This window comes from Ailuropoda melanoleuca, chromosome 7 (assembly GCF_002007445.2).
Source record: "Ailuropoda melanoleuca isolate Jingjing chromosome 7, ASM200744v2, whole genome shotgun sequence".
Lineage (NCBI taxonomy): Eukaryota > Metazoa > Chordata > Mammalia > Carnivora > Ursidae > Ailuropoda > Ailuropoda melanoleuca.
The window spans coordinates 55,659,726-55,685,333 of record NC_048224.1 but is presented as its reverse complement, the minus strand read 5'-3'; the positions used below and the strand labels follow the sequence as shown (position 1 = coordinate 55,685,333).

The following is a 25,608-nucleotide window of genomic DNA, read 5'->3' as shown; positions in this document are numbered from 1 at the left end:
GAACAGTTTGGGATATTATCTTCAATCTCCCCCTTACTGCTTCACTTTAAAAGACAGAGGGAGAGCAAACACTTTATCTAAAAAGCCCAAACTAGGGTGCCCGGGTGGCTCAGCTGGTTAAGTGTCTGACTCTTTTTTTTTTTTTTTTAAGATTTTATTTATTTATTTGACAGAGACAGTGAGAGTGGGAACACAAGCAGGGGGAGTGGGAGAGGAAGAAGCAGGCTCCTAGCGGAGGAGCCTGATGTGGGGCTCGATCCCAGGACTCTAGGATCACGCCCTGAGCCGAAGGCAGATGCTTAACGACTGCGCCACCCAGGCGCCCCTAAGTGTCTGACTCTTAATCTCAGCTCGGGTCTTGATCTTGGGTTCCTGAGTTCAAGCCCCAAGGTTGAGCTCCACGCTGGGCGTGACACCTACTTAAAAAAAAAAAAAAAAAAAAAGCCCAAACCAAATCAAACGTAAGAAAAAGTACATTCTCTTCAAATGAGTCTGGGGTATATATTAGTAAAATTATTTTAAAAACTACTATAATGCAATGTGGTGTGTATTAAAGATATTCAATGCAACCTCGCTTATAATCTTGAAAAATCAGAAACAATCTAAACTATCAGCACAGTACTGGCAGAACTCAACAGGGTGCAAATCCTAGGCTACAGCTGAAACAAGCAAGGTAGAGCTGTGTCAGAGGTGGAAAGATGAATAGAGTATTTATTGCAATGGGGGGAGGGTTAACATATATAGGACATGTCCATTTTCATTTAAAAAACAACAATGAAGTAATCTTCAAGATATACAAATTAAATCATTAAAAGTTGTTATTTCTGGAATACGAATTTAATGGACAGCTTTCACTTTCTACATTATATATCTCTTCAATGTAAATTTTTTTGAGCATCTAGCTTTATAATCAGAAAAAACAATGAAGGTTATTTCCATTCTTAATAAAAGAACTATAGAGGTTTCAGAAAAAAATTTTTAAAGAAACTTTTGTAAACTTTTACATAGTATTTTTCAGGGAAATTTTTCTGCCTCCAAAAGTCCTTTTCCTTTGATTATCCAGCAAGTGAAAACAGAAGTAAACGCCCAACAATTAAAGGCAATATTTCACAATCGCTGCTACATGATGAATTTCAGAAATGTTTGGGCAAGTCACGCTAGCTGTGTAAGATGTATGGGAAGCAAAGTTTCTTTGATTTCCTTAGTTCTTAGGTTCGGGAGTGACAAAAAGCCCTTCAAAACAGCCCTTGAAAGAAGCTGGGATATAGGGTCTTTCAAAACTTTCTGAAACATTAGCCAGAAATGGAAACAAACTTAATCTGAATCCTAAATGATTCCAAAGTCTTTGACAACTCTAATTTTTCCTTCAGTCAACTTTAGATCCCAGTCAAGATTGCTACACACCTCCTTCTCATGGAGAGCTTAGAAGGCAACAACGGTGACTCTGCACTAATCTAAATTCTAGAATACGACTTTGGCGTACATACTAATGGTTTTCTTCTGAGTGCAAGGACTACTAACTGAAGATAAACCCAATATCTAGTCAGACAGCTTTCAATTACAGAGAAGGTTAGAATGACAGTATGGCTGAACAGAGATGATGGGAAGCGGGCTGCTGATGTGGGGGGTTCAGTCTCCAACAGAATCTGCCTGGAGACTCACTTGAGAGCATGAATGAAAACAAAGGCCGGAGTCCCAGGTGTGGTAAAACTCAGAGCTCTGGGCCACACAAGAGCCCCGAAGCAGAAAGTAACACATGCCAAATTAAGGTTTATAAAAAAAAGGTGCCAACAGAAGGGGATGCTGAGGAAGACCCCATATCAACATCAGGTTAAACATCACCTTGTGCTTCAAGGTGGTTTGGGCAACGTGGAACCCTTGAGCAAACCCTTGGTCAAAGGGTGACTCCAAAAACTACGAATTTTAATTAAGAATAACTAAGCTTGAGTGGGTATTGGGAAGTACATGAGATCATAAAATCTGATACTGACATCACATCTACTCTGACATCTTATATCACAACACATCTGTTTTACCTTCTGCATTTTACCAGCTTTGAGTTATCAGTGTGAACCAAGAGGATTTTTCATCCCTTTTAGTAGAAGAATATAGTTCATGTTCCACTCCACTCCCCTCCCCTCTTGACTTTCCAGCAAGGCTAGTGAAGACAACGCTATTGCTCCTTTTCAGAAAAAGCATTTCCAGGAAGATTTTCTTCTACTGTCCTCAAATTTCAGAAGTCTGCAAAGCTGATAAAGGACTCACTGATTTCCTGGAGATTCTTCATTGACTGAGGCCTTCCAAAGATCTCTTTATTTGATTTTCTATGTCAACTGCCTCCGTGCTCTAGAACGCTAAACTGCTATGGGGGGTTTATTTCACCTTTCTTTTTACTAAAACAAAAATGCAAACTGACCTGAAGCTTTATCACCAGATGACAATGGACTAGACACTGGAGTGGGCCCCGACGGCTTTAGGGAATTTATTAGAGATCCCTGTAACAGAACACAAGCAGAACATTTATGTGAAACCACTAACCATCCTTTAGAAAAAAGAAACATGTAAAAGGAGAACATCATTTAAAGTAAGCAAGCATAAACACTTCAATTTAGTTCAATTTTTAAAACCCTTACAATTTAAGTGAGTATTTTTAAGTGCCTGCTATGTGTTAAGAGCATATTGGAAGATGGAAATAGGAATATCCTGCAAGCTCCAAGAACACAGTCTTGCCTATGTGGCTATTTTCCCAGTGCCCAGCACAGTGCCTGGCACACGAGAGGCCCCGGATTATCATCCAGGTGAATAAGTGAATGAATGAAATGGGTGCTGGCTCTCAATAAATTTATAATAAAATAAAAAGCAAAACTGTTTAACTTCCCCATCTCCGGGGCAATGTTCCTATACTCATGTGTTATCACTTATGCCTACCCAGGTGTCCTCCAAGGCCAACACAGAACCCTCCAGAAGCATGACCAAATGCTAAATGCTTAAATGCCATTTTAAGTCATGGCAAACTAAGGCTCAGAGCCATGTTGAGAACTCACATAGGCAAATTCTGATGTTCAATCTCAAACACAATCTGAAATGACTCATCTCAGAGACATGGAGAGTAGCAGAGAAACCAGGTCTCCTTAGGGAAGATTTCAGAGATGGCTTAATCTACCCTTCAGCCATCTCTGATTATTCTTTTCTGGACTGTTTAACTGTTTACCTGTTTACAATACAATCTATTTTTCTAAGAAACAATGTTTATCAGGCAAGAACCTAAATGTAGATATAACGAACATTACTGAATAGACAGGCTCTGAAAAACAGACATTGGCGGAGAAAGCCAGAGAAGCCACTCCCCAGACACCGATCCTGAAAGGCGCAGTGTAAAAGCCAGACGGCAAGAAGGTACGAGAGCTGGGCACCAGCTCCGGCTCCAGCATTTCCTGATCATGCGAGCTTGCACCAGTCACTTGCGCCTCAGCTTCTTCATCAGTGAAACACATTTAAACACCTGCCCCGTTCTACTGCACGTGGTTGTCATATGGGTTAACGACGATCATGTTAAGTGAAGGTAAATTAGAAACCCAATAACCGGAGCAATGATAAGGTACTAGAATTATGACCCAAGACGACTAGACGCAGAATGTCAATTGGCATGAGAAGACGTCAGGTCCCGAATGACCTACTATGTCAAGATCGGCATAAATTATAGGGAAAGGTTCACAGGTCTTTGTCGGACTTATAGTTTGTTTAAACGAAGTCAGGACTTAAAACAGTACTGTCTTCAGTTTCAAAGACAGACACTGCATGGCTGGTCACAAAAGCAAAGGTCAGTAAGTCACCTGCTTAGCCTGGTTAGCAGCTGCTGGGGTCGTCGCGGGGTGAGGGGTCTTGGCTGCAGAGTATGGCATCGAAGAACTGAAAAACACAAAAGCATACGCTCAAGAGAGAGGCACGTGGTGGAGACTGCATTCATCCTTGATCCTACCTTCTATCCAAGAAATGATACCAATTTTGGGTACAATAGGTCAGGGACCCTAACCAAAGTCATGTGACACTTTTCTGAAGAATTCTTTAAATAAAATCTGAGTCTTTAGCATAAAAGTCAAAGCAGTGAGCTTAATTTTTTTTTTCCTCCTGAAAGCCTAAGAAAAAAAGTTAAAACTATTCAGAAGTAGGGGCGCCTGGGTGGCTCAGTCGTTGGGCGTCTGCCTTCGGCTCAGGGCGTGATCCCGGCGTTCTGGGATGGAGCCCCACATCGGGCTCCTCCTCTGGAAGCCTGTTTCCTTCTCTCCCACTCCCTCTGTTTGTGTTCCCTCTCTCACTGACTGTCTCTATCTCTGTCAAATAAATAAATAAAATCTTAAAAAAAAAAAAAGAAAAAAAAAACTATTCAGAAGTAGAGTTTTTTCTTATCTGGAGAGTCAGCCTTTTTTATCCTCTTCCTTCCCCCATCGCTAGTTCTAGACTCTGTGGCACATGCTGATTCTCTTCTCCAAGCCTGAGAAAATGTTCGACAGGATCCATGGGATATATAGGAACTGCTGCGATAAATGGCTCCAAGGTGTTACTCAGAGAGGAGACAGCACCGCCCCCCCCCCAGCCCAGTGCCCACCAGGCAGCACACAAGAGAATCAAAGGCACCGCTATACCACACAACCTGCACCTTCGCTGCGGTCTGGAAAGCGTGTCCACTATTTGTAGAAAAGAGATCTTCTGCTAACCCTGAACGCAGTATGCAGTGAACTCTTATTTCAGTAATTGTTTAGTGTTAACGTGTGAGGGAACAGACCTGCTTGCTTAATGCAATCATGGATAAAAGCTCTATTCTTGGTTCCTGGGAGCAATTTATTTATCTGACCTCAGTCCAAAGCTACTTTGACTGGCAAGAACAGCAGTAGTAGCTGCAGGATCTAGTTTTATTTTTCAGAATTCCCCCTAGAATAGGGAGGATTGCTATTTTTCCACCAAAAAATTAACTTGGAAGAGGAAAGACAAAAATAAGTCCAGGCCTCATAGAAGAAAATTATCAAATGATGTAACGATCTTACAAGCTCATAACTCTGGATTAACACAGGAGCCCTCCTAAACTTTATGAGATTGAGAGACAAGAAAAAATGGAGTTATTTGCAATGAAACAAATCCCCTTTGCTTTTCCGTGAAGACAGAAGAAGCTATAAACGTGTTCTCTGAAGGAACACGTCTCTGCTCCTCTGAGATGTTCCACCACAAGAGAGAAGGAATGTGGGAGCGGGGTTGCTGGGGCTGAGAAAGCCCCGGATAGACACGGCAGACCTGGGTAAAGATGTGGTTCGAGCTCATAAAAATCACAAGGGAAATGAAAATCTTTTATGCTTTCCCAAAGACAAACAAAAAAGAAATTATAAGTAAAAATAAAAGCAGCAATTTATCCAACTTTTGAATATTTTTTATGCCTAAAACTTAGTCATGACGTCATGGTAAATTAAACCATGCACGGAATGGGCTGCGTATAATTACTGTTCTAGTTGCTTGTGATAATGCTATAAAATCTCTTGGGTGTCCTAAATGCCCAAACACACAGCATCAGGAATTCACAGCACCTCCACACTGGGCCACGTGACAGCCGGGAAGAGAAATGCTGCTCAGCGGAGTCCGCTGACAAACCAATGGACTAGATGGGATCAGCCGTGATCCCAGAGAGCAAGAGATAAGAAGGGATGACTGAATTCTACTTTCTAGCAGTACAGGCCTGAGAGGGACGATCAGAACTTCATCTGATGTGCTCTGTTCCACACCTGAAAACACAAGTCAGAGCACTGTGAGCAGAAACTGGCAGCGCACCAGAGCTCCAAAGAGACACCGACTGCACGCGTTCACAGATGACATTACACTGTTGGCGACACTTAAGTGCTGCTTTAGAAATGAGTAATGGGGTCGTGCAGGTCACGGAGAATGGTCTGATTTGGTTCCTGGAGAAAAACACTTTCAACGGAATGCAAGTCCTCTGGCTCCCAGTCCCCAGACCACTCTGATAAAAATTAAGTAACAACCACCCCCAACTTGTCCCCAGAGGTGGGCTGATGGGCCCATGTTGTCGGGTGCGCATTCTACACACGATTGTAAAACTGAAGTGTTAAGACTGTGGAGCAATAAAATGTCACTTAGGCCCTATGAACTTTAATAAGGTAAATATACTGCTGTTGTGAAAGGGGCCAACTACTCATCCTTTCACCTACTTCAACATTTTCTTTTTAAGTAAGCTCCATGCCCCACATGGGGCTCAAACTCACGACTCCATGATCAAGGGTCGCACGCTCTACCAACCGAGGCGGCCAGATGCCTCTACTTCAACATTTTAAAGGGCTTAAAAAACAAGAGCTCTGGTTATGCTTTATTTTGGTAATTCCGAATCATTATCATGAGTATCCTGTTATGTATTCATTGATGACACAGCAGGTCTAAACTGTGACAGCTACTCAAAACTTAACTAATGAACTAGGAATTTCTTGGTAATCGTTTAAAGAAAGGTAAGGCAAGTGAGGAGAAAGGGCAACATCTCAAGAGCAACCAAAGAAACACAAAAAACAAAGATCAGAAGAGAAAAGGAAAGCAGATGATAGAAGATACGGAAAACAAAAGCTATCAGTCCATTTTCTCACCTACCAGATGGACAGTCACCCTGAAGTCTGATAACAAATAGGACACTCTGGACAAAGAGACGGGCAAGCTTGTGGTCATACACGGCTTGTGGGGAGATAAATGATACCACCTCTACAGGGTAAATGTGGCGACAGCTGTCATAATTACATCCATGTATGTCCACAAGTACACAGGCGCCTCGGTGGCCTCCACAGTCCTGCACTGGAGCGTTTATCCTACAGATACAGCTAGCTGCAAGCATGAAAAATGATCAATGTGTCCAATTATTTATCCCAGCATCGTTGGTAACAACCCAAGAGGAGCATCCCCAATGTCAGTTAGTGGAGGAAAAAAAGCTATCAGTTCATTTTTAGGAGTTTCTCATGTCTGTCAGTGGAGACAGTAACTACCAACCATTGTTCCCTATCGGTAAATTTTATGTCCTTGAAGATTCAAAATATTTTCCAAAATATCATTAAAAGTCTTCTAACCCTGGGGGCGCCTGGGTGGCACAGCGGTTAAGTGTCTGCCTTCGGCTCAGGGCGTGATCCTGGCCTTGTGGGATCGAGCCCCACATCAGGCTCCTCTGCTATGAGCCTGCTTCTTCCTCTCCCACTCCCTCTGCTTGAGTTCCCTCTCTCGCTGGCTGTCTCTATCTCTGTTGAAAAAATAAATAAAATCTTAAAAAAAAAAAAGTCTTCTAACCCAAACTGTGGTTCTTGCATGAATGTCCAGATGCCAAATGACTTAAATAATGTAAAGTTGGAGCTGCTTTAGAGTTCTGAGAAAGGCCTATAAAAACGGGATTCTGTTAAGAATCCATAAGAACATGGAAAATGTTCACAATTAATGATGTTTCATGATTAAGCTGAAAGACGAGGTTACAAAGCAGTATGCATTCAAACTTCACTTTAAAAAACTAAATTTTCAGAGAATAAAGATGAATAATATGCAAAAGTGACTGAACCTTTGTGATGGGAATAAAGGTGATTTTAATTTTGTTCTTTTTAACTATCTGCTTTTTATAATGTCTACAATGAACACTTATATAATCAGTAAACATAAGGATCAAAGTTTTTTTTAAAGTTATGGTTGTTACCAAAGTTAAAGTGGGACAACTTTAAGTCAGTGAAAGAAAAAACTGTCAACCTAGAATTCTTGGTGAAAATATCCTTTAAAAACAAAAGCGATATAAAGACTTTGGCAAACACATGAAAGCTGCAAGAATTCAGATCTACACCTGAAGAAATGTTAGAGGAAGGCCTTCAAGCAGAAGGGAAACCATAGCAGACAGAGACATGGGGCTAAACAAAGAAATGAAGGACACCAGAAATGATAAACCCATCTGGGTAAGCAAAAGAGGTTTTTCTTATTTAAAAGATAATCAACTATTTATAACGACGTATTATGGAACTGATAACACAGGTGCAAGTAAAACGTACAATGATGACAGCACAAAGGTGGGGAGGGGAGAAACAGAATAATACTGCTGTAAGATTCTTACACGGTATTTTTAAAAAAAGATTTTATTTATTTGAGAGAGAGAGAGAAAGAGCAAGACTGCATGAGCGGTGGGGAGGGACAGAAGGGAGAAGCAGACTCCCCACTGAGTGCCCCCCAACCCCCGATATGGGGTACAATGTCACTTGGAGACAAACTGGGGTAAGTTAAAGATGTATACTGCAAACCCTAATGCAACCATATAAATAACACACAGTGTTAGAGCTCATAAGACAACAAAAAAGATAAAACAGAATCATAAAAAATACTCAACCCAAAAGGAGTTGCAGAAAAAGAGGAAAAATGGAGCAAAGAACAGATGAAACAAACAGAAACCAAACAGCAATATGATAGATTAAAACCAACATCATAAACTCATATTAAATATAAATGGCTTAAGTACTCCAATTAAAAGTCACAGATTGTCAGACTGGATAAAAAGCAAAGACCCAACTATATGCTGTCTGTAAGAAATACATTTTAAATATAAAGACACAAAATAGATTCAAAATAAAAGGATGGGAAAAAGATATACCATACTAGCACCAAACAAAGAAAGCTGGATTGGCTATATTAATGTATGAGAAAGTAGATTTCAGAGCAATTAATCTTACCAGGGATAAAGAGGGTCATTTTTATAATGATAACTGGGTCATTTCATCCAAAGAATATAAGAATCCTAAACGTTTATGCAACCAATAACTAACTTCAACAGGACACAAAAACTGATAGCACTGTTAGGTAAATAAGCAAATCCACAACTATAGTTGAAAATCTCAACACCACTTTCAGTAACTGACAGAATAAGTAGATAAAATCATTGAGAATATAGAACACTTGAATAACACTATCAGCCATCTTAACTTAATTGACATTTATAGAACACTCCAAACAACAAGAACAGAGTATGTGTTCTTTTGAAGTGCGCAGAGGACATTTACCAAAATGACTGATATTCTAGCTCAGAAGTTGGCCAACTACAGAACAATGACCAACTGCCTGTTTTTATAACTACAGTTTTATTGTTAACAGCCATGTCTATTAATTTACATGTTGTCTATGGCTGCATGCAGGCTACAATGGCCAAGATGAGTAGTTGAGACACAGACCACATATCCTGCAAACCTGAAATATTTACTGTATGGCCCTTTAAGAAAAACCTTCCTGATCTCAGTTCTTTTTTTTTCTCTTTATTCTGTTAACATGATGTATTACATTGATTGATTTTCTTTTTTTTTTTTAGTCATGAAAGAAGTCCCAATAAATTGAAAGACTTGAAGTCATATAAAACATATTCTCTGCTCACAATGGAATTAAGTTAGAAATAACAAAAAGATATCTAGAAAACATCCAATTATTTAGAAACTAAATAACACACTTTTAAATAATCCATACGTATACATATATTTTTTAAAAACCCAAAGGATAAATTCAAAAGTATTTTGAACTGAATGAAAATGAAAACATAACATATTCAAAATCTGTGGGATGTAACCAGAGTGGATCTGAGCTAGAAGGGTATAGCACCAAATACCTGTGTTAGAAAAGAATGGTCATAGATCAATGACCTTAGTTTCCACCTTAAAAAACTAGAAAAAGAAGAGCAAATGAAACCCAAAGCAAACAGGAAAATGAAAAAAAAAAAGATAAAGTAGATAAATAATAGGAAAAAAAATCAGTGAAACCAGAAGTTGGTTCCTTGAGATGAATTAAATTGATAAACCTTTAGCCAGACTGATAAGGAGGAGAAAAAAAAAGATTCAAATTACCACTAACAGGAAAGATGGAAGTGAAATCACTATTAATTCTAAACACATTGAGAGGCTACTAATATGGGAGTATTATGAAAAACTTAACGCCAATAGATTTAACAACTCAAATAAAATGGACAAATTTCCTGAAAGACCAATGACCAAAGTCCACTCAAAAAGAAGTACGTAAGCTGAAGAGTCCTAGAGCTATTAAAAAAACTGAAAATATTAAGACCAGATAGCTCTACCAGTGACTTCTACCAAACATTTAAGGATGAAATAATAACAAATCTACATAAACTCTTCCAGGAAATTGAAGAGGAAAGAATACTTCCCAACTCACCCTACAAGGCCAGCATTGTTCTGATACCAAAATTGAACAAAGACATCACAAGAAAATCTACATAATAATATCCTTCATTAAGACATACGCAAACAGAATTTTAGCAAATGGAATCCAACCATATGCAAGGGCAATGCGTTGTTATCAAAGATTGGTTTGCAATCAAAAACGAATCAATGTGACGAGGCTATCAAGACAACTTAATGGGGGGAAATAGAGTCTTTTTGACAAATGGTCCTGGGACAACTGGATATCCACTGGCCAAAGAATGAAGTTGGACCACAATGTGACACTATTTACAATAATTAAGTCAAAATGGATCGAAGACCTAAATTTAAGAGCTAAAACTAAAAGATTTAGAAGAAAACATAGATGTAAATCTTTATGACCTTTGATTAGGCAATGGTTTCTTAAATATGACATCCAAAGCACAGGCAAAATACATACATACATACAAACACACATATATACATACATACATAAATAAGCTGAACTTCATTAACATTAAAACTTTTGTGATTCAGGGGTGCCTGGGTGGCACAGTGGTTAAGTGTCTGCCTTCGGCTCAGGGCATGATCCCGGCGTTATGGGATCGAGCCCCACATCAGGCTCCTCTGCTATGAGCCTGCTTCTTCCTCTCCCACTCCCCCTGCTTGTGTTCCCTCTCTCACTGGCTGTCTCTATCTCTGTTGAATAAATAAATAAAATCTTTAAAAAAAAAAAAACTTCTGTGATTCAAAGGACACTATCAAGAAAGTGAAGAACCACCTGAGGAATGTGAGACAAACGATCCATTTAAAAAATGGGCAAAAGATCTAAAGGGACATTTCTCCAAAGAAGGCACAAATGGCCAGTAAGCACAAATGGATGCCCAACATCATTAGCCATTAGGAAATGCATATTAAAACCACAGGAGATACCACTAACACCCAACAAGGAGGACTATAATCAAAAACATGGATAGTACAAGTGTTGGTGAGTATATAGAGAAAATGGAACTCTCATTGCTGTTGGGAATGTAAAAGGGTGTAGCTGCTTTGGAAAATAGTTTGAACTATGTTTAGCTTAAAAAGCTAAACACTGAATTAACAATTTGATCTAGCAATTCTACTTTTTTTTTTTTAAGATTTTATTTATTTATTTGAGAGAGAGACAGAGCGTGTGCGCGCGCACAAGCACACATGAGCAGGAGGAAAAGAGCAGAGGGAGAGGGACTCGATCCCACGACTCTGAGATCATGACCTGAGCCGAAATCAAGAGTCAGATGTCCGTCCAACTAAGCCAGCCAGGTGCCCCTAGCAATTTTGCTTCTAAAACATTACCCAAAATACTTGAAAGCAGGGACTCAAACAGACACGTGTATACCGCACGAGGACAGTGCACAATGTCTACATTATTCACAATAGCTAAGAGGGGGAAACCACGTGTCCATCAACAGATGAATGGATAGAGTATATCCATACAATGGAATATTAATCAGCCATAAAAGGACGGAAATTCTGACACATGCTACAACTTGAATGAATCTTAAAAATTCAAATGAAATAAGCCAGACACAAAAGGACAAATATTGTATGATTCCACTTATATGAGGTACCCAGAATAGGCAAATTCTTAGAGACAGAAAATAGGATTAAGGTTACCAGTGACTGCGGAGAGGGGGGAGTGGACAGTTATTTAATGGCACAGGTTCTGTCTGGGATAATGAAAGTTCTGGAAATAAATAGTGGTAAGGCTTACACAACATGGTAAATGACTTAACATCACTAAAATGCTACAGTTCAAAATGGTTAAAATGATAAATTGGTAAACAGTAAATTTTGTTATGTATATATTCCACCACAACTATTCTGGTTCTACCATTCCTTACTCTAGTCCTTTCTCAATATAAGGACCAGAAGCTTCCTGCTAAAACCATAGGTCATCACAACTTTTGATGTTTATCAAAGCTCACAGAATTTTATACTAAACGAAGGTGAATTTTACTATATATAAATTACGCCTCAATTTTAAAAAATTTGGTAAGGTTAAAAAACAAAACAGGGGCGCCTGGGTGGCACATGGGGCGCCTGGGTGGCACAGCGGTTAAGCGTCTGCCTTCGGCTCAGGGCGTGATCCCGGCGTTATGGGATCGAGCCCCACATCAGGCTCCTCTGCTATGAGCCTGCTTCTTCCTCTCCCACTCCCCCTGCTTGTGTTCCCTCTCTCGCTGGCTGTCTCTATCTCTGTCAAATAAATAAAATCTTTAAAAAAAAAAAAACAAAAAAACAAAAAAACAAAAAAAAAAACAAAACAAATCAGATCAGGTTATACAATTGCCCCAAAGCAACCAACAGTCCGCAGCCAGGTCCTGACCAAGGCTCACTAGATGTTATAGGACACAGAACTCCACCCCTACCCCCGCTCCGACCTTGGCTCCAGGTGCCCTCCGTCCTGCTCCAGCCACCAGCAGCCTCCTAACCTTCCCAAACTTGCCAGACGCGCTCCTGCTACAGGCCCTGTGCTTAGGGCTTTCTTCTTTAGGATACTCATGAGACCTGCTTGCTCTCTGGCCTTTCGGTCTTTACTCAAATGTCAAGTATCAAAAGCCAATGGAAGGCAGAATTTTATGTAGGACAGGAAGATCCAGCTTAATGGTGAAAGCAATATGGTCTGGTGCTTCTGAGATACTTTAGTCATTAACCAGGGAGGAGAAGCACCTTCTTTGGCCACCCTCTTTAAAATTGTAGCCGACACCCAGATACCAGTCCTTAAATCCATTGCCTATGTCGATTTCTTCCATCACACCTGTCACCATCTTAAACACTGCATATTTGACTTATTCATTTCACTTATTGTCTTTCCATGACCAGGGCAGGGTTGGTTGGTGGTTTTTTTTGTCTGTTTTGTTAACTGTTTTATTCCTAGCCCCTAGAACAGTGTATTAAGTATTTAATTAAGTGGCACCTGGGTGGCTCAGTCAGTTGGGCGTCTGACTCTTGATTTTGGCTTGGGTCATGATCTTGGGGTCGTGGAATCAAGTCCTGCATCAGGCTCCACGCTCAGTGCAGTCTGCTTTTCTCTCTCCCTCCCTCTCCTTTTGCCCCTGTCCCCACTCACGTGCTCTCTCTAAATTAAACTGATTAATTTTTAAAAAAGTATTTAATTATGCATTTGTTGAAATAATAAATAAATGAACACCAAAATTCCTGAAAGAAATGATGTGTCCGGGCACCTGCGTGGCTCAGTCGGTTAAGCGTCTGTCTTCAGCTCATGATCCTGGAGTCCCAGGATCAAGTCCCACATGGGGCTCTCTGCTCAGCAGGGAGTCTGCCTCTCCCTCTGACCCTCCCCCCTCTCATGCTTTCTCTCTCTCTCTTAAATAAATAAATAAAATCTTAAAAAAAAAAAAAAAAAGAAATGATGTGTCTGGTGTGTTTTGGTAAACAACCAAAGAAACCAGCAACGCCACATCATTTGGCCTCCCTCTTCATACTCCACCTCCTGCCAAGGTCTCTAGCCATACTGGCCTTCTCTCAACTCTGCCTCAAATGTGCTCTGCTCTGTCCCAGGTGTGGGCTTCCAGATATTCTGCATCTTCTGTCCAGAACACTCTTCTCTCCACGGGCAACTTCTGGTCACTTTCAGCTAAATTATCTTTCCCTTAACCAACCTCCTCGTCAGCCCAGACTCAAGCAGACTGGCTCGTTATATGCCCACACTTCTTCATCGGACTTACAGTACTGAAACCAAATAACTGCTTGTATCATTGCCAGTTTAGTGGCTGTCTTCCTAAAGTATAAGTGCTGTGAAAGCGGGGACTTGGTAAGTCTTATTCACGACTGCATCCCTAACAGCCAGGGCAGTATCACACTCAGAGCAGGTGCCTGGTAAGAATCCGCAGACTCCAAAGTGACTGAGTAGCTGTGGGTTCACACTAGATAAACCCTCTTCCTTAAAACAGGATGGTTCATCAATGAATGTAATGGATGAAGCCAGTGAACATAAGATACACCAATAACAGAAATATGTAAGCTCATCTTACAATAAATCTTCTGTAAGATACTAATCAGAAAAAGTTAAACACAAAGTTAAATGCTTAAACTACACTTAAGGAAACTACCACTTACCAGAATATGAAAGCAGTTTCATAATGAATGTATTTCTCTCTCTAGCTTTCTTACTGGAAGAGGCAGTAAATGCCAATCTGCATTTATCAATTATGCTTAGCATTAACCCCTTACTCAACACGTGGTTACTAAAAATGAACTACATTCCAGGTACCATGCTGGGCATACAAAGTCAATAACTGTACTGGAGTCCAAACCCGTAGGGAAGGAAGAGAAAGTTTCTTCAAGACTCCCCTTCATTTTTTGTGTCTATTTTTCTTAGGTCAGAGAAAAGGGCAAACTTAGATCTGTTCCTCTGACAAAGCCCTGATCAGAGATCTGTTCAGACGAACCAGTTGAGGGAAACAGAGTTTAAGAAAAGGCTAAGTGGGGGAACCTGGTGACTCAGTTGGTTGAGCATCTATCTGCCTTTGGCTCAGGTCATGATCCCAGGGTCCTGGGATCGAGCCCCATGTCGGGCTCCCTGCTCAGCGGGAAGTCTGCTTCTCCCTCTCCTTTGGCCCTCCCTCAACTTGTGTGGTCTCTCACTTCCTCTCTCAAATAAAAAATATATAAAAAAAAAAAAAAAAGAAAAGGCTAAGTGAAATCATCAAGAGGTGCTTCTTCTCCATGGTTAATGGCTAAAGTATCTCAGAAATACCAGACCATATTGCTTTCACCATTAAGCTGGATTTTCCTTTCTTATATAATATTCTGCCTTTTGGTGGCTTTTCTTTGCTTTCCCTACACTAGGAATCTGGCTACAATTCCCAAACTCTAATGCACAGTTCTTTCCCTTGGAAGTTCACAACAACCACAAATGCCATCTTGGTATAAACAGCATACCAAAGCTTCAAGGTCACTACAAGATAGGAAAGTGGGTAGGCTTGTTTTTGGCCGTTAGGATAGCCCTGAGATAACTAAGAAATTCCTGGAACAGGCAGTGTTGATAAACGGACCAATGAGCAGTAAAGAGAAGGCCGGTGGACTAGTGAAGCAGGGCCACTTGATAAGGCCAAAACAGGGCAGTGAGCAGACCTGCTCTGTGGGGTGGCAGAGAGCAGGCATGATGTGGAAAAAAACACAGGTCCCGTGGCTGCTCTTCCTACCGCGGGACTAATCACCAGACACCAACTCCCTGAATGACACTGGTCCTCATCATCCCTATGTTCAAAGTGAAGAAATGCCCCTCAACTGTGCCCGGGACAGGGTGCGGTGGATAAAGAGATCTAACCTAAGAGAACCTAAGGCTCGGCCAGAAACAGCGTGACGGCAGCAGTGCTGCCCCCTGCAGGCAGTCCATCGCTACTACAGAAGAACTCTGGCTGAAACACACTCCAAGTAGTAACATACCCCATCGCTGCAGAGGTGGCCGCGGGATTATTCTTCAGTTCCTGCACATTTACCACTTGAGGGACATTCTTCAGAGTTGATTCGGTTAAAGTACTTACAGCTATTTAAACAGAGAAGAGAGAGGCGTATTAATTACAGTAAAGGGTCACAAATTCCAGCCATACAAAAATAACCAGGACAAGAAATTCAAGCAAAATGTAATCTTATTATATAAAGGAAATCTACTCTGGGCAGTTCTGCAGCTCTGTGTTCAATGGGACAGCTGGCCTACTCCATTCATTAACATTATGGGATGAGGGGCGCCTGGGTGGCACAGCGGTTGGGCGTTTGCCTTCGGCTCAGGGCGTGATCCCGGCGTTCTGGGATCAAGCCCCACATCAGGCTCCTCCGCTATGAGCCTGCTTCTTCCTCTCCCACTCCCCCTGCTTGTGTTCCCTCTCTCACTGGCTGTCTCTGTCTAATAAATAAATAAAATCTTTAAAAAAAAAAACATCATGGGATGAGGTTTTGTGCAATTTAATCAAGTGTACTAGTTTAGGAAAAAAGAATTCCCTGGCCAGCTTTTATAGAGCAGAGCTGAGCTACCTGCAACACTGTTGGCTCATCCCGGAAAAGGGCAGAAGGAGCTAGAGGATGAGCAGTGTTCAGATTAAGGATTTCTGCAATCCATCCATCCAACCATCCATCCAACCATTCTTTCACACAGGCGGCTTATTAATGCCAGATTCTGTTAGGTGCTGGGAATACAAAAAAATGTCCAAAATACAGTTTCTTCTCTAAAGGAGCTCACGGCTTAGTGAGACAGGCACATGAATAAGGTGGAAAATGGAGCCTGGACAAGAGGCCTGAATTAAGGAATGGCAACAGAGATGGGCGTGACACTTTATCTATCTTAGGCGTGTCAGCTCGGGTGTCTTTTTTAGTCCTGTAATTTCAAACTGCGCTCCAAAACACTTAATGACATTTTATAATTAACTGCCAAGAAAGTCTGAGGAAAGCTCTTGGATCAGTTTTTTGGCACCGTTGAACACGGTGGCCAAGGGGGGACGGGGGGTGCGACAGCTCACTCATTCCCTCCTTCAGAGAAGCGAGCAGGCTCGTCTTGCCTATGGCTGCACACACTGCATCTTTCACGTTCAAAGGTGCCTACACCTTAGAGATTTTTTGCTTCCAAAGTGATAACAGAGATCACACCACCTCCTGCTGAGTGGAATAATCCTACATCCTGGCAGATTTTCCGTTTATAAATAATCGACTCCATCAGCTTGATTTGGGGCCTATTCAGCACAATGCCAAGATCCTGCTTCCTCCAAGACTTCTATTTTTTGAGAAGGCTCAAAGGTACCTCTTTATTTTTTTTTTTTAAAGATTTTATTTATTTATTTGAGAGAGAGAACGTGAGCGAGAGAGCAGAACCAGGGGGAGCAGCAAAGGCAGAGGGAGCAGACTCCCCACTGAGCAGGGAGCCTGATGTGGGGCTCAATCCCTGGACCCTGGGATCATGACCTGAACTGAAGGCAGCTGCTCAACCGACCGGGCCACCCAGGTGCCCCATCAAAGGTACCTTAAAAAGTTATCTTGTTTGTGCTGTTTCATAGCTATTTTATTTTTTTTTAAGATTTTATTTATTTATTCGACAGAGATAGAGACAGCCAGCGAGAGAGGGAACACAAGCAAGGGGAGTGGGAGAGGAAGAAGCAGGCTCATAGCGGAGGAGCCTGATGTGGGGCTCGATCCCATAACGCCGGGATCACGCCCTGAGCCGAAGGCAGAAGCCTAACCACTGTGCCACCCAGGCGCCCCTGTTTCATAGCTATTTTAGATGCTTTAATAAGGGTTTTAATATTTGAACTTTTCTTAAGAATGCTTTTATCGTAACGGTAATCTTTTTTTTTGTCTAAATCAAACCACTGTCTCTTTAGTCTTTTAAAAAGAACTGTCCAAAGTGATATGTGTTCTGAGCAATGATAAAACTAAAAAATTATTTTATTCAACTAAAACAAAAATATTTGCTTTCTAGCAGAGTTTCTCGACTTTGGCACTACTGATATTTTCGGCCCGGATAATCCTTTCTTGTGGGGGTGTCCTGTGCATTTGAAGATTTTTTGCAGCATTCCTGACCTCTACCCACCAGATGCCAGCAGCACTGCCAACTGCTAGGGAGGAGTGCAGGGTACAAAATAGCCTCCACTTGAGAACCACTGGCTTGTACAAACTGATTACTAGTGACAACTGAAGCCCTTGAGGCCAACTAGCTAGAAATCCTAACGCAGGAAGTTCTGGATAACCACAAGGCATTGACAAATGCAAGTGCTGACGATGAGGAGCTCATCAGAGTCTCCATCTGTAAAGGCTACACTGGCAATCTAAGAAAACAGTGTGCTGAAACAGAAAGAGAGCAGGGCTGGAGGCTGGGTTCTGCGGCTTATCGGCTGGGTCACCTTCACTCTCCCCGAACCTGGCATTACTCAAAAGCAAAATGGGCACACTAATACCCACCTCCCAGGGTGGCTGGGATCCTTAAGGACACGGTGAGACAATTCTAATGTTATCAGGTGATCTAACAGCAAAGATTAATTTGGGGCTCTAAGCAGACATGATTCAAAAGTAGGGATCAACCACCTCATCCAAAAACCACTCATTTCCCACTCGACTGGATGAGGCGGATCTAATACCTCCCCTTGAAATGAAAAAGCTTCAGCTCTAGTCTCTGCCTTCTTGGGACCTGCTCCCCAAAGCAGGGGGAGGACTGTCCCATCAGTCCTCTCTTCTCAAGGGTAGCAAAGAGAGCCAGCTGCCTCCCGGGACCTGCTGTGCTGGCCTGCAGTGGCCGCAGCTCATGACTGTGTCTACCTGGGGCCTGGCTGGCCATCTGACGTCTCAGTGCTGCAGCAGCGGCTGCCTGGGGGGCCGAGAGGCTGTGGGAAGGACCGGGGGCACCATGTTTCACGGTTTTTGTGGCAAGCATTGTGCTATCAGCCCCTTGAGGAATGATTTTGCTAGCAGACGTCGACACTGAAGGAAAAAGAAACACTAAGTGAGAGAGTGGGTCGGAGAAGAGGAATACACAAAAGTGAAAAGTGGCAAGTCCTCCACTGTGAAGTTGCAGGGAAAACGCTAAGGTTAAAAATGCCTAAGCACGCACACGGAAAAGTACCAGTAAACTCACAGGCTGGCACTTCTTTCAAAGATGCCACATGCGATGTGCCTGCCCACTTCTATTAGCTAAATCCTTGACACAAGCATTTTCTCTGATACGGACTGAGATAGAACTTTCATGCCAACGCAGGTCAACTCCCTACTCTCTTCTCATAAGATCTCTCCATTCGAGCGCCGCCCCATGGGTGTTTGTTCTCTTTTAGAAGTCCCTTCAACGTGAAGTCCTGACACTGAACTGGAGGTGTGACAGCCCGATGCCAGTCACCTCTGAGAGCCAATACTGACACCAAGCATGGCAGCCGGCAAGTTCCGGGGCAGCATATGGCTACAAGGAACGAACTGAAATGATTTAGGATTTGAAAGGCATGAGTGTGGATGTTGCTTTAGAGCGAGGCAAACAGCCTCCTCCTCTTACTCCCGAAAATGCCATTTGTGTGTGTGTGTTTGTTGTTGTTTTTTGTTTTAATGTATGTATGTAATCTCTCCACCCAACGTGGGGCTCGAACTCATGACCCTAAGATCAAGAGTCGCACGCCTCTACGACTGAGCCAGCCCGGTGCCCCACACCTGTTTTAGAAATACCAGCTTGACTCAGCAGAAGAGCTGGGCCAGTGTGAGCCGTGCAGGGCCCCTTCTTCCTGCCTCTTTCAGATGTTCAGAATTCAGCTTCTAATTTCTGGACTATTAGCAGAGAGGGGCTGGACTCAGTGGTGTAACAGTATAACAGCCACGTACGGCTCCTCCAGCAGACACAGACCTAACAGGGAGCCCGCTGTGCACTTACTGGACGTTCCCATCACGCCAGGTGAACCATGAATCAGGTGAGATTTAGCGAAAGGCGTTGCCTGCGGCAAGACACCAGGCTGGATGGAAGGGGTGCGCACCACAGGCGCATGCCGTGGGACCTGCACCACCGTGTCATCGTCTTTACAGGACGCCCGCGTGTCTTCACTCTCCAAAGACTGGGAGACGGACGACGTGGAGCTGGCTTCATCCAAGTCTTCATAGTATCTCTGAGACAGGAAGGCTGACCGGGACAGGCTGGCTACCAAGCCCAAAACAAAGTACAAGTTAGACGATTCGAGTAAGTCTGCAAGCTGTGTCATTTTCACTGTCAATACAGAAATACCCAGTTTAGAAACACTTGAATTACAACTTCTTTTAAGTGGAAGAAGCTGTCGTGGAAGGTGAACATACACGGTTTGCCGGCCCTGCTCCAAGGAAGCTTTGAGAAACCGAGCGGTGTAGGACAGGAACATTCTGTCAAACAAAATCTGAAGTGAGAGACAGAATGCCTGCTGTGCAGGAGACCTAGAGCTGCAGCCACAAGTTCTCACCGACAGACTACCAACAAACCTGGAAAGTACCAGACAAGCTTGCACAGAAGAGCCTCTCGCCAACGACAAACTTCTAAGAACAGGTCACACGAACTGGGGAAGACCGAATGTCCTCAGTCTCCGTGCCTCCAACATCCCCAACCCTCAAATGATTCTTTCGAATCAATCAGGTTAAAAAAAAAAAAAAAATTCCTGACTGAAACGAATTCTGACTTTCCCTCTTTTTTCCGCTTCTATAAATGATGAAGTAAGGCCTCACACTAGTTTGGAATACATAGGACTACGTGCATACTGGAAAAAACACAAACCAAACCAAAGACCTAGCCCTTTCTAAAGTTACTTAAAAGCACTGCTACTATTAACTGACTTGGTTGCCTGACAGGCACATCACTCTGCAAGATTTTATTTGTCGCACTCACCAAATGCAACTGAAAACCCACGCTACCTGCTGGGGCTGCGGCACTGTTCACCTTGGCAGTCATTAGCCATATGTGACTATTTAAGTTAAAAATAACTAAAAGTAATTAAATGAAAATACCAAGTCTTCAAGCTTCGCCAGCCACATGGGGCTACAATACTGGAGTGCACAAATACAGAACATCTCTCATCACTGAAAGTTCTACTGGACAGCACTGGGCCAGAGAATTTTCATGCAAGTAAACAGGCAGCAGGGTTACTTAGAAATTCCATCCATAACCACCGGCACCGCTGGTAAAACTGCAGTGCATATCTTCTGAGAACTTATTTGGTGCCAGATGCTATACAAAGATCTACATAAATTATTCCATTTAATCCTCACAATTATCCTATAAATTAAAAACTGCTATTATCAGACTTTATAATTAATACTTACAAAGATTAAGTATTTGCATAAGGTCCTGAAGCTGCTAAGTGGCGGACCAGAATTAAAATCTAGCTGCATCTGACTTGAAAGACCATGTTCTTAACAATATTACCAAACCCTGTGCTGGGAGGAACGGTGATCCCATGACCTTTGCCCCTGGGGCCACACCATGGTTACGTTTCCTCACATGGCAAAGGGATGTTGCAGACATAATCAAGGTTACTAATCGGTTGGTCTTAAAATAGGAAGGTTATCCTGGATTACTCAGGTGGGCCCAAAGTAAAATCTCGTGAGCCCTTAAAGGCAGAGAGAGGAAGCAAAAGAGGAAGTCAGAGCGCTGACGCCTGAGAAGACCTCACCGTGCTCTTGCTGGCATGCGTATGAAGGGCCTGGGAGCACACGCCAAAGACACACGGACCTCAGTCCGACAGCTGCAAGGAGCTGAATTCTGCCAACAAGGGGAATGAGCTTAGAGGTGGCCTCTTCCCCAGAGCCTCCAGGTAAGAGCTCGGCCCAGCCAACATCTTGACCTGAGTCTGGGAGCCTGGAGCAGAGGACAGAGTGGAGCCACACTGCTCCTGGACTCCTGTAGCGCGCAACTGTGAGAGCATAAATAAGTGGTACTTCAAGCCACCACATCTGTGGTAACTTGTAACACAGAGAAAATAAGTAGAAACCCCACATTTTCTTAGGGCCACACTGCTCTAAAACAGTTCTCTAAAATCTTAGTTCCTGAGAGGTAACAGCAACAAAAGACAATTCCCATTCATCGCCTTCAAGAACTGGATAGAGACTGCCATAACTATGCTTAACTCCCAAGGTCTGATATAATAACCCAGGAGGTCTCGTGTTTCCTTCCTTCATCTTTGTTGATGCCATTTACTGGCCTTGGATGGAGGGAGATCCACTGCATGAGAAATGCAATGGCTATGCTCCCTCACAGAGGCCAGGAGCCTGGCCTGCCCACTCTCCCGACGGCGCTGTCTTCACAGCTGATATGCTCGCTCCCTGCTGGTATCAAGGATGCGGCTACCTTCCTGGCATTAGAAAAGGGGCCCCACTGAAACCTAAAGAATCTTATTCTGTATAAACCCTAACTTAGGTTAGAAAAGGCAGAAAGCCATGTTAACAGAAAAAAAAAAAAAAGAAATCATCATTTCAGTAGACACATCAAACCTCACATCTCATGGGGAACTACAGACGCCCACTCACCACTTTAACGGACTCTGCACTGGAGGTCCTAGCAAGTGAAATAAGGTAAGAAAAATAAAGGACCAAAAAAAGAAGAAACAAAAGTATTAGTACCTAAAGAGACTGTATCTGTTCCCATAGAAAGTTCAAGAAATAGCTACGTACATTATTTGAATAAATGAGTTTAGCTAGGTTGCTAAATACAAAGTCAACACACAAAAAATTCAATATATTTCTATTATCACATCTAACATAAAATGAAATTTAATGAAGAAAATCCACCATTACAGCAACATCAAAAATATTAAACTCATAGGAATAAATCTAACAAAAGACGTGTATGTTCTTTACAAAGAAAACACTGAAAGAAATTAAAGACACAGATAAAAATACATCATGTTTAGGAACTAAAAGATTAACACGGTACAAATGCCAATTCTCTCAAGTCGATCTAGATTTAATACAATTCCAATCAAAATCTCAACTTTTCTTCGAGGGTTGAGGGGGACAGAATTTACAAAGACAATTCCAATATTAATATGGAAATGCAAAGCACCCAGAAGAGCCAAAACATTCTAGATCATAGGTCAGCAAACTAAAACCATGGGACAGCTACCTGTTGTTATAAATAGAGTTTTACTGAAACACTGACACGCCCACTCATTTGAATACTGTCTGTAGCTGCTTTCCTATCACAACGGCAGAGCTGAATTAGGTACAACAGAAACCAGGAGACCAGCGAGCCTAAAATATTTACTACCCAGCCCTTAAAGAAAAAGGTTGCCAACCGCTGTCGTAGACTGCAGAACTTTCTGTGACAATGAAATTACTACTATCCTGTTACAGTAGCCACTAGTCACATGGGCCTACTGAGCACTAGAAACGTGGCTACTAGGAGTGTATAACTGAATTTTTAGCTTAGTTTAGTTTCTATTAATTTAAACAGGCTACTGTATTAAGACAGCACAGCTTTAGAATCTAGAAAAAGAACAGTGCTGAGATTTATTTTAGTACAAGGTAATTAAGGCAGTGTGGTAGCAGTGGTTTCTAATCACTGTATGACACCAAGAGACCTACACATAAGGATAACTGATTTACAACAAAGGTGGCCACAAGCAGGGAGCGAAGGAGTCTTTTCAGTAAACATTACCGGGACAATCTGATCTCGAAACACAAAACACGTGAGCCGTACTTTATTCCTTATGCACAAATCAATTCCAGACAGTACACACAAAATGTGGTACACCCATACAATGGACCACCACTCAGCAATTAAGAGGCATGAACTACTTATATATGTTATGCGTCATGCGTGAACCTGAAAAACATACTAAGTGAAAGAAACCAAACAAAAAAACTACCTATGATTCCATTTATATGCAATTTCAAAAAAAGGCAGATCCCTACAGAAAGAAAACAGATCAGTGGCTGCTGGGGGCAGAGGAGGGAATGACTACAAACAAGCACGAAGAAACTTCCTGAGTGGTAGGAGTGTTCTAAAACTGGACTGTGGTGATGGTTACACAATTCTGCAAGTTTAATAAAAATCATCAGACTCTACACTTACAAAAGATGAATTTTCTAATATGTAAGTTATACCTCGATGCAGCTGTTTAAAAGAAAATCAACTCCAGATAGATGGTAAGATCTCAATTTGAAAGGGGAACCATTAATATTTTCAGACAATAAAAAAGTGCACGCATACTCCTGTTACCCAGCACTAGAGAAGGATTTCTTAAAGAGAACATAGAAAGTACCAACTGCAAAAGAGAAACCTGGTAAGTCTATTTTAAAATGAAGCACTTCTGTTTGCCAAAAGACATCATTAAGAGGGAAAAAAGCAAAAAGTGAGTACCTACAATCCACATAACCAACAAAGGGCTGGAATCCAGAATGAATACAAACTTTCATAAATCAGTAAGACAGATTAACCAATAGATGAATGAGCAAAAGATGCAATCACGCACTTCACGAAAGTCAACTATTAACCAGATACTTAGTAACACATACAAGGGTTACACAAAAGTAGTTAAAAGGAAAAAGACTGACAATATTAGGCTTGGCAAAAATGTAGAAAACTGAGGTAGTCATACCTTGATGGTATAAGTAAAATAAGCTGGTACAACCACTGTGGAAAACCGTATAGAAGAATCTACTAAAGCTGGGTGTGTGGACAGAGTAGGAGCCAACAATTCCATTCCTGGCCACGTGACCAAATATAAGGAGTACACATGTGCCCAAGATGTTCAGAACAACATTCTATTCTATTACAGCCAGAAACTGGAAACAGTAAATGTCCACTAAGAGGAGGATGGATAAGCAAATGTAGCACATTTATAGAGCCAATCACTATGCAGTAACAAAGCAAATCACAGCTTCCCATGCCGGCATGGGTTACTCTCACCAACCTGATGTGGAATGAGAAAAATCCATCCAGAGAATAAATGCATGGATGTACACGGCTTGCAAAACCCCAAAAAACAGGCAACACCAAATGACAGTGTCTGAGGAGACATTGCTCAGGTAATAAAACTGACAAGAAAAGCAAAATTAAGGAGACTGAAGAGAATGACAACTTAATGCAGTGTCCAATCCTGGACTGGATCCTTGATTTTTAAGAGAGGTGCTATGAAGGTCATAAGAGCGACAGCTGGCAAATTGTGAGTATGGACTGCATATTAGATAACAGTGTTCTGTCAATGTTATATTTCTTAAATCTGATCATTGTATTATTGTGTAAGAGAACATCTTGTTCTTGAAGGACACATGCTGGAATACTTAGCAGTAACAAGTCCTGTCTGCAACTTATTTTCAAATAGTTCATCAAAAATAATAATAGAGGGGCGCCTGGGTGGCACAGCGGTTAAGCGTCTGCCTTCAGCTCAGGGCGTGATCCCGGCGTTATGGGATCGAGCCCCACATCAGGCTNAAAAAAAGGAAACACAGGGGCTCCTGGGTGGCTCAGTCAGTTAAGCGTCTGACTCTTGATTTCTGCTCAGGTCATGATCTCAGGGTCCTGGGATCCTGAGCTTTGTGCTCAGCGGCGAGCCTGCTCGGGATTCTCTCTCTCCTTTTCCCTTTGCCCCTCGCCCCCCTTGCACACACACTCTCTCTCTGAAATAAAAAAATAAATCTTAAAAAAAAAAAAAAAGAAAGACATTCCAAGTTCATGGATTGGAAGAACAAATATTGTCAAGATGTCTATATTACCCAAAGCAATCTACACATTTAATGCAATCCCTATCAAAACACCAATAGCATCTTTCACAGAACTAGAACAAATAATCCTAAACTTTGTATGGAACCACAAAAGATCAAAAATAGTGAAAGCAATCTTGAAAAAGAAAAACAAAACTGGGGGCATCACAGTTTCAGATTTCAAGTTATGTTACAAAGCTACAGTAATGAAAATGCTATGGTACTGGCACAT

General features: G+C 41.9%; 1 protein-coding gene across 5 annotated transcripts in view; it reads right to left on the bottom strand.

The window, feature by feature from the left end:
- LOC100466970 (nuclear pore complex protein Nup214) overlaps positions 1-25,608 on the bottom strand; it is an 82,234-nt gene that overhangs the window by 32,730 nt on the left and 23,896 nt on the right. For 4 of the 5 annotated variants that reach the window (XM_034664687.1, XM_034664688.1, XM_034664690.1 and 1 more), the window contains 5 exons: positions 19,591-19,851; positions 18,501-18,662; positions 15,648-15,747; positions 3,834-3,909; positions 2,417-2,495 (listed from right to left, as the gene is read on the bottom strand). In XM_034664687.1, coding sequence (XP_034520578.1) covers positions 2,417-2,495; positions 3,834-3,909; positions 15,648-15,747; positions 18,501-18,662; positions 19,591-19,851 — 678 coding nt within the window. The remainder of the gene's footprint in view (positions 1-2,416; positions 2,496-3,833; positions 3,910-15,647; positions 15,748-18,500; positions 18,663-19,590; positions 19,852-25,608) is intronic. The other variant, XM_034664689.1, reaches the window with a different exon arrangement.